At 52.4% G+C, this 19,871-nt stretch overlaps 1 protein-coding gene across 4 annotated transcripts; it reads left to right on the forward strand.

Moving 5' to 3' along the window:
• The first annotated feature begins 3,962 nt into the window (after nucleotides 1–3,962).
• PUS1 (pseudouridine synthase 1) lies at nucleotides 3,963–19,509 on the forward strand. 4 transcript variants are annotated; one of them, XM_063786156.1, is made up of 6 exons: nucleotides 3,963–4,201; nucleotides 5,383–5,611; nucleotides 7,659–7,796; nucleotides 14,618–14,720; nucleotides 16,739–17,430; nucleotides 18,986–19,335. In XM_063786156.1, exons 2-6 carry the CDS (start codon nucleotides 5,393–5,395, stop codon nucleotides 19,031–19,033), a joined length of 1,200 nt encoding a protein of 399 aa, XP_063642226.1. In that variant the 5' UTR covers nucleotides 3,963–4,201; nucleotides 5,383–5,392; the 3' UTR covers nucleotides 19,034–19,335. The 4 variants fall into 4 exon arrangements, with proteins under 4 accessions (XP_063642226.1, XP_009424863.3, XP_063642224.1 ...); XM_009426588.5 differs by lacking the exon at nucleotides 3,963–4,201 and adding an exon at nucleotides 4,631–5,272; XM_063786154.1 differs by lacking the exon at nucleotides 3,963–4,201 and adding an exon at nucleotides 4,673–4,811.
• Nucleotides 19,510–19,871: the final 362 nt, after the last annotated feature.

The following is a 19,871-nucleotide window of genomic DNA, read 5'->3' on the forward strand; positions in this document are numbered from 1 at the left end:
GGGCTGGTGTCACCACTTGTCTTCGTTGGCTTGTCACTGTTTTCAGGATTCTGTCATTTTCTTTCTCAGCCGAGGTGCAGGAGCCCAGGGCCCCTCCACAGGTGCCCACAATGGTCGACACAGCCCTGGGAGCAGAGCCCCAGGGCAGAAGCTGGATGTGTTGAGGGACAATGCAAACCCCTGCGCCACAGGAAGCCTCTCCCGCCAGGCTGGGGGTCCTGCACAGGGTGAAGAGAGTCCAGAGGGCAGGGCACCTGCCTTGGTATAGCTTTGGGCACCTGCTTTGACTCCTTTGGGGGATACACCTAGGAGGGGCTTTCGGGGCCACGTGGAGCTCTGTGTTAACTTCCAAGAAGCAACACGGTTCGTTCACTGCAGCCTCTGAGCAGCTGGGCCTCCAAGGCCTTGCCGTGTGGTTTTGATTTGCATTTCCCCAAGGGGTCATGACGTCGAGCATCACAGGTACTTGGCGGCCATTTGTGTGTCTTTGGAGGAACATCTAAATCCTTTGCCTCCCCCTTTTTATTTATTTATTTATTTTTTAATTTGAAATGAGTAACTCTGTTGTTCAGGCTGGAGTGCAGTGGCGCGATCTCGGCTCACTGAAACCTCTGCCTCCCAGGTTCAAGAGATTCTCCTGCCTCAGCCTCCCAAGTAGCTGGGACTACAGCCACCAAGCCCGGCTAATTTTTGTTTTTGTTTTGTTTTGTTTTTAGTAGAGACGGGGTTTCACCGTATTAGCCAGGATAGTTTCAATCTGATGTTGTGGTCTGCCTGCCTTGGCCTTCCAAAGTGCTGGGATTACAGGCATGAGCCAGCGCACCTGGCTGTTTTTTTTTTTTTTTTTGAGACAGTCTCCCTCTGTCACCCAGGCTGGAGTGCAGTGGTGCAATCTTGGTTCACTGCAATCTCTGCCTCCCGGGTTCAAGCGATTCTCCAGGCTCCCGAGTAGCTGGGATTATAGGCAAGTGCCACCACGCCCAACTAGTTTTTGTATTTTTAGTAGAGACGGAGTTTCACCATGTTGTCCAGGATGGTCTCAATCTGACCCCGTGATCCACCTGCCTGCCTCATCCTCCCAAAGTGCTGGGATTACAGGCATGAGCCACCACGCCCCAACTTTTTTTTTTTTTTTTTTTTTTTTAGTTGAAATCTCACTCTGTAGCCCAGACTGGAGTGCAGTGCTGCAATCTGGGCTCACCGCAACGTCCGCCTCCCAGGTTCAAGCAATTCTCCTGCCTCAGCCTCCCGAATAGCTGGAACTACAGGCATGCGCCCAGCTAATTTTTTGTATTTTTAGTAGAGACGGGGTTTCACATGTTGGCCAGGCTGGTCTCGAACTCCTGTAGAGTTCGCATTTTTAAAACTATATATTGTTTTTATTAGATAAAAATAACTTGCTAAAAACTGCTAACCGCAGTAAGAAGTGAAAGTTCATTAAGAGGTTGGTGTTCTCGAGGAAGGGGAAGGCGGAGACCTTGATTTCTGAGTCCCAAGAGGGGCTGCTTCCAAACTGAGCCTCCTCAGACAGGAGCAGCTGCACTGGGCACCGAGTGAGAAAGTGTGGTGGAGCAGCTGCCAGGCTGTGGGTGCCGTGATCCTCCTGGTACTTCTGAAACGTAAAGAAATGCCCAGACGGTCACTACAAACATGGAATTTTGATGGTGTTAATATCATTTTTTAGAGCAGTTTTATATATCTGTAGGAAAATTGAGTAGGACGTACAGAGAGATCTGCCCTCTCCCCTGTCAGTAACACGTCACGTTCGTGCAGTGCCTTTGTCTCTGCTATTGAACCCAATATTCATATTTTAGATTTTTAAAAATCATGGACACTTCTAATACTACAGGTTCTGTCATAGTACCCGAAGTCCATAGTTCACATCATGGGGTCACTCGATGTACACTGGGCTTTGCAGAAGTGTCACGCCACACATCACCCTAAGGTCCTCTGGGCTCCACCTGTTGCCCTCTCCCATCCTAGCTCTGCTGGCCCCGGTCTTCCTGTCCTCGTAGTTTTTCTTGTTTCAGAATGTCCCGTAGTTGGAATCATACACTATGCCCAGGGCTTGGGAGCTCATTTCCTTTTTTTTTTTGAGACGGAGTCTCGCTCTGTCGCCCAGGCTGGAGTGCAGTGGCGCGATCTCCGCTCACTGCAAGCTCCGCCTCCCGGGTTCACGCCATTCTCCTGCCTCAGCCTCCCGAGTAGCTGGGACTACAGGGGCCTGCCACCACATCCTGCTAAATTTTTTTTGTATTTTTAGTAGAGATGGGGTTTCACCATGTTAGCCAGGATGGTCTCGATCTCCTGACCTCGTGATCCGCAGGCCTCGGCCTCCCAGAGTGCTGGGATTACAGGCGTGAGCCACTACGCCTGGCCTTTTTTTTTTTTTTTTTTTGAGACAGTCTCGCTATGTTGTCCAGGCTGGAGTGCAGTGGCGGGAACTCGGCTCACTGCAACCTCCACCTCCCAAGGTTCAAGCGACTCTTGTGCCCCAGTCTCCTGAGTAGCTGGGATTACAGGCGTGAGCCACTGCACCCAGCCTGGCTAATTTTTGTATTTTTAGAGACAGGGGTTTTGCCACGCTGGCCAGGCTGGTCTCAAACTCCTGGCCTTAAGTGATCCGCCCTCCTGGCCTCCCAAAGCGTTAAGATTACAGGCATGAGCCACTGTGCCTGGTCTCTTCTTTTTAGAGCTGCATAGTATTCCATTGTCTGGAGGTACCACAGTTTTTCCATTCACCTGTCGACATATCGGTTGTTTCTGCGTTTGGGCAGTGGTAAATAAAGCTGCTGTAAAGGTCCTTGTGCCAGAGCCAGGTGGTGAGGGTGGGCCCAGGGGAAGCCATGGCAGTACAGGAAGGACCTCATCCCTGCACACACTGGCCATGTGGGGGCAGGGCTCTAAGCCAGGGGGACCAGGCCTGGGTGCCCACACTGCCACAGAACTGTGGCCCCCCTGGGTGCCTGTCCAAACCCCCCCGCCTCAGTCCTGGAGCCTGGGCTGGTGGAGGGGTGCCCTCCTGGGGGGTCACTTAGTACAGCTGAGCCACCCTCCCAGCTGGACAATTGCATCTCCCTCCTGCCTCCCCTTCTGCCTCGGCCACCAGCTCCTCACAAGCCACTCGCAGCCCACTGAGTGCCCCTTGGGAAGGGGTGTCAGATTGGATCCCTGGGGCTCCCACCTCACTCATAGCCAATGCCAAGTCCTCGGTGGCCCACGAGGCCCCACACAACCTGGCCCCGGACCCCTTGGTCCTCTTTTCCTATCAGTCCCTCCAGTCATCACGCAGCCCTGTGGTTTCTCTACCTGCATACTCCAGGTGGGCACAGTGCCCAGGCCCCACTGAGTCCTCACCTGTAGGAGAAGGCACAGCCCCTGGAGGGCGGGAGTGGGGCTGCTGCAGACGGCTGGCTCCTGCCTCCTGGCCCTTGCACTGCCAGGAACACGCTCTCCCCAACACCTCCATGGCTCATTCCCCAAATTCAAGCTTGTAGTTGGTTGAATTGTGGCCCCAGAGATGGGATTAAGGATTTTGAGATTATGCCAGATTATCTGTGCGGGCCCAGGATCATATGAGTTTGTCTAAGGGAAAGCAGGAGACAGGAGGGCAAGCTTGGGAGAGGAGGAAGTGGTGGGCGCGGTGGCCACACCTGGAATCCTAGCACTTCGGGAGGGGAGGCGGGAGGATCGCTTGAGCTCAGCAGTTCGAGATCTGCATGGGCAACATAGTGGGCCGGTCTCTTAAAAAAAAAAAAAAAAAAAAAAAAAAAAAAAAAAAGGCCGGGCGCGTGGCTCACGCTTGTAATCCCAGCACTTTGGGAGGCCGAGGAAGGCGGATCACGAGGTCAGGATATCGAGATCATCCTGGCCAACATGGTGAAACCCTGTCTCTACTAAAATACAAAAAAATTAACCGGGCGTGGTGGCGGGCGCCTGTAGTCCCAGCTACTCCGGAAGCTGAGACGGGAGAATCGCTTGAGCCCGGGAGGTGGAGATTCCGAGCCGAGATCGCGCCACTGCACTCCAGCCTGGCGAAAGAGCAAGACTCTATCCCCCGCCACCCAAACAAAACAAAACAAAACAAAAAAGAGTGGCTACTTTTCAGGAGACCGCATCTCTATAACAAATAAGAAAAAATTAGCCGAGCGTGGTGGGGCGCGCCTGCGAGGACCGCTGGAGCCCGGAGGCGGAGGCTGCGGTGAGCGGTGACCCCTCTACCGTGCGGGTGAAGGGCAGGGCGGAGCCGCCCCTGCGCCCCAGCGTCGGTGGAACGGGGACGGGGAGCGGGGCTGGGGCCACACGAGGGCCGCACAGGGTGGGTGCCACTGAGGGTCTGGGGGCCGAGCCCGTGGGAGCGGACCCGGCAACGGAGAGGAGCGGGGCCAGCGTGGGCTCAGCGCTTCCCCTGCTCCGCTGGGCGGGCGACAGCACCCGGGAGGCGGCGGCGGAGCTACCACTCGCGCGGCCGCGGTGCTGGATGCAGGAGGGCCTGGCGCCCCGCCCCCACCATCCCAATCCCCGCCCTCAACACCCTAATCCCCGCCCCACCCCACCCCCACCCCCTAATCTCCGCCCCCATCAGCCCCCATCTCTGCCCCCGCCCTGCCTCTTCTCCCGAAGAATTTTTGTCCGCGCTCGGCCGCCGTGCAGTCGGTCGTTCCACTTCCGCCTTCGCCCACGTGGTCCGGCTCCGGCTCAGTCTGCCGCCTCGCGAATGGGGCCTGAGCGGGAGCGAGCCTCTCTGGTCCCGACGCGGGTGGCCCGGGTCTCCTCGACTCCTGAGGAAAGCCCACCGGGCGGGGCGGGAGGTGAAGAGGCTGGGGAAGTCAGAGGTCAACCTGGGCGTCAGGGGACGTTGGAGTTTATCCGTCAGGGTCCCGGGGCGGTCTGGGGGCAGTAGAGACGGGGCTTGGGCGCTGGGCCTGAGAGGTCAGGGGTCAGCAGGAGTGAGGCTGGGGCGTCCAGGTCCGAGAGGTCAGGGGCCAGCAGGAGTGGGCTTGGGGTGTGCGGGTCCGGGAGGTCAGGGGTTAGCTGGAGAGGGGCTGGGGCGCCGGTTTCCCGGAGGTCAGGGGTCAGAAGGAACAGGGCTGCAGCGTCAGGGTCCGAGAGGTTAGGGGTCGGCAGAGGCGGAGCTGGGGCACTGGGGGTCAGGGGTCGGGGATCAGGGCGGGGTCGGGTGCACTGGTAGCCTGCGCATGGGCCTCCAGCTTCGCGCGCTGTTGGGAGTCTTCGGACGGTGGACCCTGCGCCTGGGACCGCGTCCGTCCTGGTAATGACCGCGACGCCGGGCGACCCCGCTATGCCCGCCCAGCCCAGCCCACCCCAGTCCACCCCGCGCGGTGCGGAGCGGGCCCCCGCTCACGCCGCCCTTCTCCGCAGCTCGCCGCGCATGGCCGGGAACGCGGAGCCGCCGCCCGCCGGAGCCGCATGCCCCCAGGACCGGAGGTCCTGCAGCGGCTGGGCCGGGGGCGACCGCGTCTGGGAGGACGGAGAGCATCCGGCGAAGAAGCTCAAGAGCGGTGGGGACGAGGAGCGGCGCGAGAAGCTGCCCAAGCGGAAGATCGTGCTGCTCATGGCCTATTCGGGCAAGGGCTACCACGGCATGCAGGTGTGGCCGCCCGGGAAGCGGCAGGTCCCGCGGGGTTTAGGTGCAGGTGCGGCCGCCGGGGAAGCGGTGGGTCCGGCTGGGTTTAGGTGCAGGCGCGGTCGCCCAGGTAGCGGCGGGTCCGGCAGGATTTAGGTGCAGGCCCAAGCAGCTTTCACTGCTCCTGCTGCACGCGAGCTCCTGCTGCTTTCCATCAGGCCCGGCCCTGCCGCTAACCACTGTTATCTGGGGCGGGGTTCACTTGCTGTGTGCCTGAGTCCTCATCTTTAGGATGGGAGTGCTCACAGCACCTGCTAAGTAGAGTGTGAAGATGAGCTAGGTGTACTGACGCTCGGTGCTGAGAACAGTGGACAGCTCGGGGCAGCTCAGAAGAGCCTGCTGTCGTGAGCGTTAAGGGGACAGAGAGCTAAGTATTAAAGTTGTGAAGATTCTCTCCTCAGCCCACTTCCTTTTCTGGAAGGTAGAGGGTCTGGGTACATTCAGGTAGGTGTATTTTTTTTTTCTTTTTGAGGCGTGGTCTCCCTTTGTGGTCCAGGCTGGAATGCAGTGGTGCATCCACACTGCTCGCTGCAGCCTCCACCTCCTGGGCTCAAGAGATCCTCCCACCTCAGCCTCCCGAACATCGAGGGCTGTAAGTGTCCTTGACCTCACGGCCTGAATAATTTTTTTTATAATTTGCAGGAATGATGTCTTGCTAAGTTTTTTATTATTTATAGGAATGGGGTCTCGCTGTGTTGCCCAGGCTGCTCTCGAACTCCTGGGCTCAAGCGATCCTCCTGCCTCGGCCTCCCTGTGTTGTGATTACAGGCATGAGCCACTGCGACTGGCCTCAGGTAGACATTCCTTTTGTTCCTTTTTGTAGTTAACACTGTGGCTTTGCCCAGTTCTGTGTTCTTTAAACATCTTTAAACATTTCCACAGAAGGTCATGCAGTGCATGCAGTGTCTGACTGAAACAAAAGTTTAAGAAAATAATGCTTAACTTTGGCAGTTGTTATAACAGCTTTTATGGTGAAAGTTATAAGTAATGGATTGCTTTTTTTTTGGAGACAGAGTCTTGCTCTGTCGCCCAGGCTGGAGTGCAGTGGTGGGATTTTGGCTCACTGCAGCCTCCGCCTCCCGGGTTCCAGTGATTCTTGTGCCTCAGCCTCCCGAGTAGCGGGGACTACAGGCGCTCGCCACCACGCCCATCTAGTTTTTGTATTTTTAGTAGAGACGGGGTTTCACCATGTTGGTCAGGCTGGCCTTGAACTCCTGACCTCAGAGTATCCTCCTGCCTCCGTCTCCCAAAGTGCTGGAATTACAGGGGTGAGCCACAGAGCCCGGCCGACCACTGTGCACTGCAACCTCTGCCTCCCAGATTCAAGCAATTCTCCTGCCTTAGCCTCCTGAGTCACTGGGATTAAAAGCATACCTAATTATTTATTTATTTATTTATTTTTGAGACAGAGTTTTCCTCTGTCACCTAGCCTGGAGTGCAGTGGTACATTATCAGTTCACTGCAACCTCCACTTCCCAGGTTCAAGCGATTCTCCTGCCTCAAGAGCCTGGCACCATGCCCGGCTAATTTTTGTATTTTTAGTAGAGACAGAGTTTCACCATGTGGGCCAGACTGGTCTTGAACTCCTGATCTCAAGTGATCCACCCTCCTCGGCCTCCCAAAGTGCTGGGATTACAGGTGTGAGCCACTGCACCTGGCCATAGATTACTTTATAGTCAATGTTTTTTTTTTTAAAGTATAGGTAGCACCCACGGCACTGATTTTGTAACTGACAGATTGTGGAAGTAGGTGTATGCACAGGTTCAATCAAACCTGTGTTTTGTTTGATTCCATTCCACGCTACCCACCCCCTAGCATGGAGCAGCCCGGCCCCAGGGTGAGTGAGCAGAAAACAGTGTTTTCACCTGAGCGTGGCAGCTCACACTTGTAATCTCAGCACTTCAGGAGGCCAGAGGAGCGCTTGAGGCCAGGAGTTCGAGACCAGCCTGGGCAACATCATGGCGACCCCTGTCTGCAAAATATAAAATCTGTTTTTGTCTCCTTTTTCCAGAGGAATGTTGGGTCCTCACAATTCAAAACAATTGAAGATGACTTGGTGTCCGCCCTCGTCCGGTCAGGCTGTATTCCTGAAAATCATGGTGAGGACATGAGGAAAATGTCCTTCCAGCGCTGCGCCCGGACAGACAAGGTGGGTAGCGGCCTTCTCTGCCCCTCCCCCGCTGCTATGAGCAGCACGTGGCCCACTTTCCAGCTCAGTGTTCTGGCTTGTTATGCTGTTTCTGAGCACATAATGATGTACAAATCAAACTAGCCTACGCCTTATGTAGGTGAGACGTCCAGGAGCCTGGTCAGCTCAGGTATAGCTGGATCTAGATGCTCCCTGCCAGTGGGACTTTGTGTTCTCTCTGGTCTTTGCTTTCTCTTCTGTTGATTCTGTTCTCAGGGACACACATTCTTGCAGGTGGCACAGTGGCGGCCGCAACGTCTGCTTTCGACCCTCCAATCAGGCTCACTCTGAGGCAGATGTAATTGTGTGGCTGCAAAGGCAGAGAGCCACACTTGTATGATGCAACATTCTCTTTTCTTTCCTTTTTTAGAGTCAGGATCTCATTCTGTTGCCCAGGCTGGAGTGCAGTGGCATGATCATGGCTCACTGCAGTCTCAAACTGCTGGGCTCAAGCAATCCTCCTGCCTCAGCCTCCCGAGTAGGTGGGTGTATTAGTCTGTTGTCACACTGTTATAAAGAACTGCCCAAGATTGGGCAATTTATAAAGAAAAGAGGTTGAATTGACTCAGTTCCACATGGCTGGGGAGGCCTCAGGAAACAGATCATGGCGGCAGGTGCGAGAGAGTGAGGAGGGTAAGGGGAAGAGCCCCTTGTAAACCATCAGATCTTGTGAGAACTCACTCACTATCACGAGAACAGCATGGGGGAAACCGGGCCCATGATCCAGTCACCTCCCACCAGGTCTTCCCTAGACACGTGGGGATTACCTTCAACATGAGATTTGGCGGGGACACAGCAAAACCGTATCACTGGAACGACAGGCACTCCACCATGCCTGGCTAAATTGTTTTTTTTTTTTTTTTTAATATGGGGTCTTGCTGTGTTGCTCAGGGGTCTCAAACCCCTGGGCTCCAGTCATCTTCCCACCTTGGCGTCCCAAAGTACTGGGATTTACAGGCATGAACTGCCACATCTGGCTTGAAATTAATAAATAATTCACTGTATTATAAACTGAGTATATTCAGGATATCCTCATTTCGGCGTGTAATCCATATAAAAATCTCTTCATGGGATAAATGTAATACTGTTTTTGTGTGTATGCTAAGTCCACACTCATCACAAATCCACCACCCTGGACCTGTTTTGTGGTCTCAGCTGCATGGGGCTGGTGACCCAGCACTGTTCCTTCAGAACCACAAGGCTGAGTACTCCTGTTTGCGATTGGTTTTCACGTCCACCCTGGACGCTGCTGCTGGCCTGTGTGGAAGCACATGCCAAGTGGTCCTGTGACGCCACATTCCTGTGCTTGGGACTGAACCATGGGATTGGGTGTGCACAGAGTGGCCCGCCACAGGGAATGGGGATGTCTCTAAGGAGGGACCCAGTGTAGGGTCCAGCCCTACAGGGCCTGTGGGTTTTCTCTTCATGTGCGGAGACAAGAGATCGTAGAAAAATAAAGATACGAGACAAAGAGATAGAAGGAAAGACAGCTGGGTCCAGGGGACCACTACCACCAATGGGCCGAGTCTGGTAGTGGCCCCAAATGCCTGGACGCACTGCTATTTATTGCATACAAGGCAAGGGGACAGGGTAAGGAGCGTGCGTCATCTCAAGTGATTGATAAGGTCACGCGAGTGACATGTCCACCGGACAGGGGTCCTTTCCCTTTGTGGTAGGTGAGGCGGAGAGGGAGGACAGCATACGTCAGCATTTCTTCTATGCACTTATCAGAAAGATCAAAGACTTTAATACTTTCACTAATTGTGCTACTGCTATCTTCTAAGAACTGAAAAGCAGGAGCCAGGTGTGCAGGTGGAGCATGAAAGTGGACAAGGAGCGTGACCGTTGAAGCACCACAGGGAGCTGTTTAAGCCCGCGGATGACTGCGGACAGGCCTGGGTAATGTCAGGCCTCCCACAAGAGGTGGTGGAGCAGAGTGTTCTCTGACTACCCTGGGGAGAGGGAGACTCCCTTTGCCGGTCTGCGAAGTAACAGGTGCCTTCCCAGGCACTGGCGCTACCAGTAGTCCGGGGAGCCTTCAAGCGACCCTTATCTGGGCGTGACAGAGGGCTCACACTCTTGTCTTCTGGTCACCTCTCACAGTGTCCTTCAGCTCCTGACTCTGTATGGCCTGATTTTTCCTAGGTTATAATTATAGAACAGAGATTATTATAATAGTAAAGAGTAATACTACAAACTAATGATTGATAATATTGGTATATAATTATATCTATATCCTATTTCTAGTATAACTTTTCTTATTCTAATTATTTTCTTTATTACACTGGAACAGCTCGTGCCTTCAGTCTCTTGCCTCGGCACCTGGGTGGCTTACCGCCCACAACCCAACGTTTGGCAGACGGGGACAGCAGAGCCGGAGAGAACAGATAGCTTTTGTGTAGCACGTATGAGGCATCAGTGAACGTGATACCTGTCATCCTTGCTCTTCCGAGTGCCTGGCTCTGTCACATGGCTCTCAGGCTGCCTGAAGGCATTAGGGGCCTATCAGAGACATAACTTTTTGCCGGTCAGGATCCTCCGGGAATCTGAATAAAGCTATGGCTCTTTTTCCCACAAATGCCTAGTTTCAAAGGCACACAGATCCCTGGGGATCCATGGATGCGTACTGGAGCCGTCGTACAGAGGGGAGAACACAAAGAGGGATCCACAAGTTCACTCCTAGTGGGTGAGAACACAAAGAGGGATCCACAAGTTCACTCCTAGTGGGTGAGAACACAAAGAGGGATCCACAAGTTCACTCCTAGTGGGTGAGAACACAAAGAGGGATCCACAAGTTCACTCCTAGTGGGTGGGGGTGATGCATCTGTGGCTCAAGGTAGAGAGTTCTGTGGGTCTTAACTATTTTCATTTTCTTTTTGATTCTTCCATTTACAGCTCTCTGGTTGTTTTCAGGGAAGAAAAGTAACAATTTGTCCAAGCTGATGAAGAGAGCATTTCAAAATAGGGTCCTTGTATTTATTTTTATTTCTGCTGTTATTAGAGAGATGGTTTCATTCTAATACGTTTTCTCACTTGTATGGGGTAACCTGCAGAAGTAAATCCATGAGGCCGGCACGGTCACACCCGAGTGCCCTGCCCTTCAGATGAAAACACAGTAACAGTTTAACATTTTTGTTATTTATTTATTCATTTATTTTTGAGACGGAGTTTCACTCTTGTTGCCCAGGCTGGAGTGCAATGGCGTGATCTTGGCTCACCGCAACCTCACCTCCTGGGTTCGAGCCATTCTCCTGCCTCAGCCTCCCGAGTAGCTGGGAATACAGGCATGCGCCACCACGCCCGGCTGATTTTGTATTTTTAGTAGAGATGGGGTTTCTCCATGTTGATCAGGCTGGTCTCGAACTCCTGACCTTAGGTGATCTGCCTGCCTCGGCCTCCCAAAGTGCTGGGATTACAGGTGTGAGCCCCCGTGCCCGGCCTATTGTTTATTTTTGTGTGTGTGTATTTCTGCTGTTTAACATTCTGTTTTTGTTTCAGATTTTAAAAATAGCTTTATTGAAATATAATTCACTTTTGGCCGGGCGTGGTGGCTCACGCCTGTAATTCCAGCACTTTGGGAGTCCAAGGCAGGCGGATCACTTGAGGTCAGGAATTCAAGACCAGTCTGGCCAACATGGTGAAACCCTGTCTCTACTAAAGATATAAAAATTAGCCGGGTGTGTTGGTGGATGCCTGTAATCCCAGCTACTCAGGAGGCCGAGGCAGGAGAATTGCGTGAACCTGGGAGGCGGAGGTTGAAGTAAGCTGAGATGGTGCCACTGCACTGCATCCTGGGTGACAGAGTGAGACTCCATCTCAAAAAAAAAAAAAGCAAAAAAGGAAATATAATTCACTCTTGTACAATTGACCCATTGAAAGTGTACAGTTCGGGCCGGGTGCGGGGGCTTAGCCTGGAATCCCAGCACTGTGGGAGGCCGAGGTGGGCGGATCACCTGAGGTCAGGAGTTCAAGACCAGCCTGGTCAATATGGCGAAACCCCGTCTCTACTAAAAATACAAAAATTAGCCAGGTGTGGTGGTGCACGCCTGTAATCCCAGCTACTCAGTAGGCCGAGGCAGGAGAATCATTTGAATCCGAGAGGTGGAGGTTGCAGTGAGCTGAGATCGTGCCATTGTACTCCAGCCTGGGCAACAAGAGTGAAACTCCGTCTCAAAAAACAAAACAAAACAAAAAACAAAAAGTGTGCGGTTCAAGCTGGGTGTGGTGGCTCACGCCTGTAATCCCAACACTTTGGGAGGCCAAAGTGGACGGATCACTTGAGGCCAGGAGTTCGAGACCAGCCTGGCCAACATGACAAAATCCCATCTCTACTAAAGATACAAAAATTAGCAAGGCATGGTGGCTTACACCTGTAATCCCAGCTACTTGGGAGGCTGAGGCACGAGAATCTCTTGAATACAGAAGATGAAGGTGGCAGGGAGTCGAGGTTGCGTCACTGAGCTCCAGCCTGGCAAAAAAAAAAAAAAGTATACAGTTTAGTGATTCCAGTATATTCACAGAGCTGTGCAGCCATCACCACAGCCAGACATAGGACACCCCAGAGGTACCAGGTGTCCCTCAGCTGTTGACCCCCCAGGATGTCTCGAGTGTTCTCACTTCAGCTTCTACAGAGTGGTTGGCAATGAGATGTATTTTCTTTCCCTTTTTTGGTGCTAAGTCTTTGAAATCTGTTGTATATTTACCTAAAGTCATCTTGTTTCAGAACATCTCGTTTCATTCTGCCACGTTCCATGTGTGGATCTGGCCAGTGGAACATCTCAACAGTTTATTTTACTCTTTCCAACTTTTTATTTTGAAAATTTCATACCTTCATAAAAGTCTTAAGAATAATGCCATGATTCTTAATAATGCCACATGATTCTTATGTGGGTGCCATGAGCACCCACATAGTCTTCCCAGATTCACCAAGGTTAGGTTTTTACCATATTATCATAGTTGTGTGTGGTTTTTTAAAAAATTCATTTTATTTTATTTTTTGAGATGGAGTTTCACTCTTGTTGCCCAGGTTGGAGTGTAATAGCACAATCTCAACTCACTGCAACCTCCACCTCCCGGGTTCAAGTGATTCTCCTGCCTCAGCCTCCCGAGTAGCTGGGATTACAGGCACCTGCCACCACTCCCAGCTAATTTTTTGTATTTTTAGTAAAAATGGGATTTCACCATGTTGGTAAGGCTAGTCTCGAACTCCCGACTTCAGGTGATCCGCCTGCCCCGGCTTCCCAAAGTGCTGGGATTACAGGCATGAGCCACCGCACTCGGCCCGTTTTTTTGTTTGTTTTTGCTTTCTTTTTATTTATCTTTTTTTTTACCTTTTTTGAGACAGAGTCTTGCTCTGTTGCCCAGGCTGGTCTTGAACTCTTGGGCTCAAGCAATCTTCCTACCTTAGCCTCCCAAAGTACTGGGATTATGAATGACAGCCACTGTGCTTGGCCTTTTCTATCTTAAAATGGAACCATTTGAGAGTAAGTTGGAGACATCATCATCCTTTACCCTGAAACATCTTAGCATGAGTCTCCAAGGGACTGTGACATCCTTCAGCAACCTCACTCTATCAACCTGATAGAGTACCATCATCTAACATGTCCAAAGTAGGAAACTCTCTTTTCTGTTTTCTTTTTCTTTTCTTCAGCTTCTTTGATGTGGCATGCCTTTTATTTTTGTTAACTGGTCTGGGATCTAATCTAGGATCATTAGTGGCATTCAGTTGTCATGTCTCTTGAGCTTCCTTTAATCGAAAACGATCTCCTTGGCCGGGCATGGTTGCTTACACCTGTAATCCCAGCACTTTATGAGACTGAGGTGGGAGGATCACTTGAGGCCAGGAGTTCGAGACCAGTCTGGGCAACATAGCAAGACCCTGTCTCTACAAAAAAAATTGAAAACTAGCCAGGCATCGTGGTGCCTGTCTGTAGTCTCAGCTACTTGGGAGGCTGGGGTGGGAGAATTGCTCAAACTTGGGAGGTCAAGGTTGCTGTAAGCCAAGATCGGCACCACTGCACTCCAACCTGGGTGACAGACCAAAACCTTGTCTCAAAAAGAACCCAACAAAAAATCTATAGAAACTTACTTTTAAAAAGAGGTGAAATAAACAAACAGTAAAGTGTGCGAGTCTTAAGTGTAAACTTGATCAGTTTTTATCTGTGTACCTACCTGTGTACGCACTGCCTGTCCTCAGAAGGCCCCTCCCTTTCCTCCAGGGCCACTGTAGTTCTGACTCAGGTGGGGACCCCCTCCTCACTCTGCTCTTGGTTCTAAGTTGTGTTTTCTCTTTTCCCCAATCTTTGGGAGTCATATTTTCATATCTTTTTTTTTTTTTTTTTTTTTTTTTGAGGTGGAGTCTGGCTCTGTCACTCAGGCTGGAGTGCAGTGGCACGATCTCAGCTCACTGGAAGCTCCGCCTCCCAGGTTCACGCCATTCTCCTGCCTCAGCCTCCCAAGTAGCTGGGACTACAGGCGCCTGTCACCATGCCCAGCTAATTTTTTGTATTTTTAGTAGAGACTAAAAATACATTTAGTAGAGACTAACATTTCATGTTAGCCAGGATAGTCTCGATCTCCTGACCTCGTGATCCACCTGCCTCGGCCTCCCAAAGTGCTGGGATTACAGGCATGAGCCACTATGCCCAGCCCTCCAGATGCATTTTTAACAGCTGAATTCATGTGTGAAATGACGTAAGGTCCGCGTAGTCCTTCTTTCTCAGAGACCAGCGTGCAAGGCCCAAGGGACCCACCTTCCGTCACCCGTTCTGCTTTGTTTACAGGGTGTGTCCGCAGCCGGCCAGGTGGTATCCCTGAAGGTGTGGCTGATTGAGGACATTCTAGAAAAGATCAACAGCCACCTTCCCTCTCACATTCGGATTCTGGGTAAGCCTTGCAGTGCAGGCGGCCACACACCTGGTTGTAGATGGTCTTGCAGAGACACGAGGCTATGCATGCTCCTGCCTTTTCCAACTGTCTCTGATGCAGAAGTGTAGTCAGAGTTGCTTCGCAGCTGGTTCTGACCTTCAGAAATGGGAGCCACTAGACAGGAGTAGAAAGCTGCTCATTTGCAGTGCTTGTTGCTACACGGGCGCCTTGTTTTAAGCAAACACAGGATGTGAAAATCCAAATTCATGGTTAAAATGAACAGTTGTTCCCTCTTACGGCAGGACTGATAAATGGAATTTTTAGGCCTCCTTAAAATGTGACTGTCTACCTTTTAAGTGGCAGGTACAGGCAACTTACATAATACATTCGTTCATTCATTTATTCTGTTTGTTTTTTGAGAGAGTCTCGCTCTGTCACCCAGGCTGGAGTGCGGTGGTGCAATCATGGCTCACTGCAGCCTCCGCCTCCCGGGTTCAAGCATTCCTCAGCCTCCTGAGTAACTGGGACTACAGGTGTGTGCCACCACACTTCATTTTTGAGTTTGTAGAGATGGGGTCTCATTGTGTTGCCCAGGCTGGTCTTGAACTCCTGGGCTCAAGTGATCCTCCTGCCTTGGCCTCCCAGAAGCCGCTTATATTTAATGTAATGATAGGTGTGGCTGGGCGTGAATCTGTCGTCTTGCTCTCTGTTTTCTTTTCCTTTTTGTTTTGGTGTCATCCCAAGAAAACAGAACTGTTGTCTGCCTGACTGGTCTGCTTGGAGAGAAGTGTTTGAGACAGGGTCTTGTTCTGTTGCCGAGGCTGGAGTGCAGTGGTGTGATCACAGCTCACTGTAGCATCGACCACCTGGGCTCAAGGGATCCTCCCGCCTCAGCCTACAAGCTGGGACTACAGGCACACGCCACCACAGCCGGCTGAATTTTTATTTTTTTTGTAGAGATGGGGTTTCGCCATGTCGCCCAGGCTGGTATCAAACTCCTAGGCTCAATCAGTTTACCTGCCTCAGCCTCCCAAAGTGTTGGCATTACAGGCATGAGCTGCTATGCCCAGCCCACAGCCTGATTATTTTAAGATTCATCCATGCTGTTGTGTATGTCAGCAGTCTGTTCCTTCTCATTGCTGCGGGGTGTTCTGTTCTGTGGGTGTGCCACGGATTGTTTATACAGTTACCTGCTGATGGACATTGGGTGATTTCTAGTTTTGGGCTGTTAGAAGTAAAGCCACTAAGAACATTTACATATGAGTCATAAATAGGATTCGGTAATCCCTGTTGATTTTACCCACTGTTAAGTTTTTGTTTTTATTTTTATATTTTTTATGATGGAGTCTTGTTCTGTTGCCCAGGCTGGAGTGCAGTGGCGTGATCTCGGCTCACTGCAACCTCCACCTGCCTCCTGGGTTCAAGTGATTCTCCCACCTCAGCCTTCCCAGTAGCTGGGATTACAGGTACACGCCACCACGCCCAGCTAATTTTTGTATTTTTAGTAGAGATGGTGTTTCACCATGTTAGTCTCAAACTCCTGACCTCAGGTGATCCACCCACCTCGGCCTCCCAAAGTGCTGGGATTACAGGCATGAGCCACTGCGCCTGGCTGCTTTTATTATTTTAAATTCACACATAATAATTATACATACTTATGTAGAATTATGTGTGATATTTCCAGTCATGTATAATGATCAAATAGGGCAATTAGCATAATATATCCATCACTCCAAGCATGTATCATTTCTTTGTGTTGGAGACATTCCGTATCTTCTCACTATTGGAAAATTACAATAAATGGTTGTAAATTCAGTCACCTTATAGAGCACTGCACCTGTCCCTCCTGTCCATCGTCCTCCTGTGCCTGTTCCCCAGCCTGTGGCTGCCCCCTCCCCAGAGAAGCCGATGCTTGCTGGAGCTTGGTCGGTGCTCTGGGTAAGGAGACGCTGGGGCTCACGCCGTGCTCAGGCTGCTCCCTGGTCATCCAGGCACTTCTCACCTGCCTTTCTCCTCTCTGACCACCTCCCCCCTAGGACTGAAGCGGGTCACGGGCGGGTTTAACTCCAAGAACAGATGTGATGCCAGGACCTATTGCTACCTGCTGCCCACGTTTGCGTTTGCGCACAAGGACCGGGACGTGCAGGATGAGACCTACCGCCTGAGCGCCGAGACGCTGCAGCAGGTCAACAGGCTCCTGGCCTGCTACAAGGGCACGCACAACTTCCACAATTTCACCTCGCAGAAGGGGCCGCAGGATCCCAGTGCCTGCCGCTACATCCTGGAGATGTACTGCGAGGAACCCTTTGTGCGGGAGGGCCTGGAGTTTGCGGTGATCAGGGTGAAGGGCCAGAGCTTCATGATGCATCAGATCCGGAAGATGGTCGGCCTGGTGGTGGCCATTGTGAAGGGTTATGCCCCTGAGAGCGTGCTGGAGCGCAGCTGGGGCACAGAGAAGGTGGACGTGCCCAAGGCGCCGGGACTCGGCCTGGTCCTGGAGAGGGTGCACTTCGAGAAGTATAACCAGCGCTTTGGCAACGATGGGCTGCATGAGCCGCTGGACTGGGCGCAGGAGGAGGGAAAGGTTGCAGCCTTCAAGGAGGAGCACATCTACCCCACCATCATCGGCACCGAGCGGGACGAACGCTCCATGGCCCAGTGGCTGAGCACCTTGCCCATCCACAACTTCAGTGCCACCACTCTCACGGCAGGTGGCACGGGTGCCAAGGTAGGGGCACAGTCCCAGCAGTGCTCAGCAGAACACAGGCCCACATTGTTTCCATTGTACAGAGGAGTGAGCTGAGGCACAGAGAAGTGTGTCACTTCCCCCCAAGGCCACACAGCTGCTGCAGGAGCAGGGGCAGGCGGTCTTGAGATGTTCCTTGTCTGCCTGCCTGTGCCACCCACTTGCTCCCCCACGGGGTGCTTTTCGACCCTGGGAGGGCTGTCCCAGGGTCAGGCTTGCTGCCAGCACACCTACTATGGACCTGGCATGGAGCGTAATCAGCGGCTAGACAGCTGCGGAATGTAGCTTAGAACCGGAACATACAGGATTGTAGGTGCAGACGCTAAAAGCTAAGTGAATGAAAATGTCATTCTCAGTTCTTCGCTCTGGGGTGAGAGATGTCCCCAAAGCCCGAGTTTGTTCTTTTTTGTTTGTTTGTTTGAGACGAAGTCTTGTTCTGTCACCCAGGCTGGAGTGCAGTGGCGCGATCTCGGCTCACTGCAAGCTCCGCTTCCCGGGTTCACGCCATTCTCCTGCCTCAGCCTCCCGAGTAGCTGGGACTACAGGCACCTGCCACCACGCCCGGCTCATTTTTTGTATTTTTAGTAGAGATGGGGTTTCACCGTGTTAGCCAGGATGGTCTTGATCTCCTGACCTTGTGATCCACCCGCCTTGGCCTCCCAAAGTGCTGGGATTACAGGCGTGAGCCACTGCGTCCGGCCAGCCTGAGTTCTTTCATGGTGGCCCAGTGAGGTTTCAAAGGGTGACATTCCCAGGCAGGGCTCAGGGAGATTCTTCCTGTCATCTAGATATCTGTGAAAAGAGAGTCCTTCCTGCATACCTGGGTGGCAGATTCAACTGTGTGCCGGCCCCAGGGAGGTAAGGTGGGCAGGCGAGGGGCCAGGCACCTGGCGAGCCGTCCTATAGATGGGGCGATGAGAGGCCCCCAGCCCACGGACGGCAGGGAGTGGGGGGGCCAGCGGTGGCCAGGAGCCCTCGTTTCATCTGAAGGGGGTACTCGTGGCTCAGTGGCAGCTGGTGGTGGCCATGTTGGAATGTGACAGTGACCGCATGCTTAAATGTTATCAAGGGAAACCAGCGTTGCATACTGGTATGGGAAATCTTCTCTTTTTTAAGTGCTGGTAGTTAATTTTTCCCAAGCCCGGTGCAGGCTAAATACAGCGCAGGTGCTGATTTGGCCTGGGCCAGATTGGACTGCTGTGGACTCCACTGATGAGAGGCATATATACTTCCGAGGCACCTGCATTTGTTGAGTTTCCAAATGGCCCCATTTTATTTTCCCCTGTGGTCATGCGACCTGTGAGGATGTGAAGGAGCCCAACAAAGGCCCCTCTAGTGTCCCCAGCCCTTGGCTTTCCCTGCGCAGGTTCCTGACCTGGTTAAGAGAATGACCGAGAACAAACACCAGCCTCTGCTCCTGATGAGGGAGTGGTGGGGGCACGGCTCCTGTGCCAAGCCTGTCATGGGCCCCTGTGGGCATCCAGGAGCAGTGGAGAGAGTGCTTGCCTCTTATTCTCCATGTGGTCTTCTTCTGCAGGTGCCCAGTCCCCTGGAAGGCAGCGAAGGGGACGGAGACACTGACTGAGGCGATGGGAGCTGCCCACCAGAGTGCCTCTGAGCAGCTCACAGTGTGTGCCCAGATGTGCCACCCCTGTGGGCAGCAAGAAGCTGGGATCGCTGCAGCCATGTTTTCCCGGCCATGGCTTCTCAGGCCTGCCTGGCAGATGTGGCCCGGCGTTGTAACCTCAGGACCTTCCCTTGTAGGAACAGCCTTTCTCGAATCTGTTTTCAGCTCTTGCATTGCATAGATGAACCTCAGCATGTAAAGAACTATTTTTTTAAAGAAGTGATTTTCTTATTAAACAAGTACAAATTTTGCTTAGTCAATCCTTGGTTTGCCTTTTTCTTAGTCTTTTTTAACATTTTTTTCGTCCACAGAGATGAGCAGAGCATGGTGTCCCGTTGAGAACAGATACGGCTGAACAAAAGAGACAGGCCCAGGAGGTTGGCTCAGCCTGTAATCCCAGCACTTGGGAGGCTGAGGTGGGCAGATCGCTTGAGTACAGGAGTTCCAGACCCAGCCTGGGTAAAATGGTGAAACCGCGTCTCTGCAAAAGATTAGCTGGGCATGGCGGCATGCCCTGTAGTTCAGCTGCTCAGGAGGCTGAGGTGGGAGGATTGCCTGAGTCTGGAGAAGTTGAGGCTGCCCTGATCGCCACTGCACTCAAAAAAACAACAACAACAACAGCAAAAACTGGCCAGGCACGGTGGCTCATGCCTGTAATCCCAACACTTCAGGAGGCCGAGGCAGGTGGATCACTTGAGGTCGGGAGTTTGAGACCAGCCTGACCAGCATGGAGAAACCCCGTCTCTACTAAAAATACAAAAATTAGCTGGGCGTGATGGTGGGCGCCTGTAATCCC

The sequence above is a fragment of the Pan troglodytes genome, chromosome 10 (genome assembly GCF_028858775.2).
Source record: "Pan troglodytes isolate AG18354 chromosome 10, NHGRI_mPanTro3-v2.0_pri, whole genome shotgun sequence".
Classification (NCBI taxonomy): Eukaryota; Metazoa; Chordata; class Mammalia; order Primates; family Hominidae; genus Pan; species Pan troglodytes.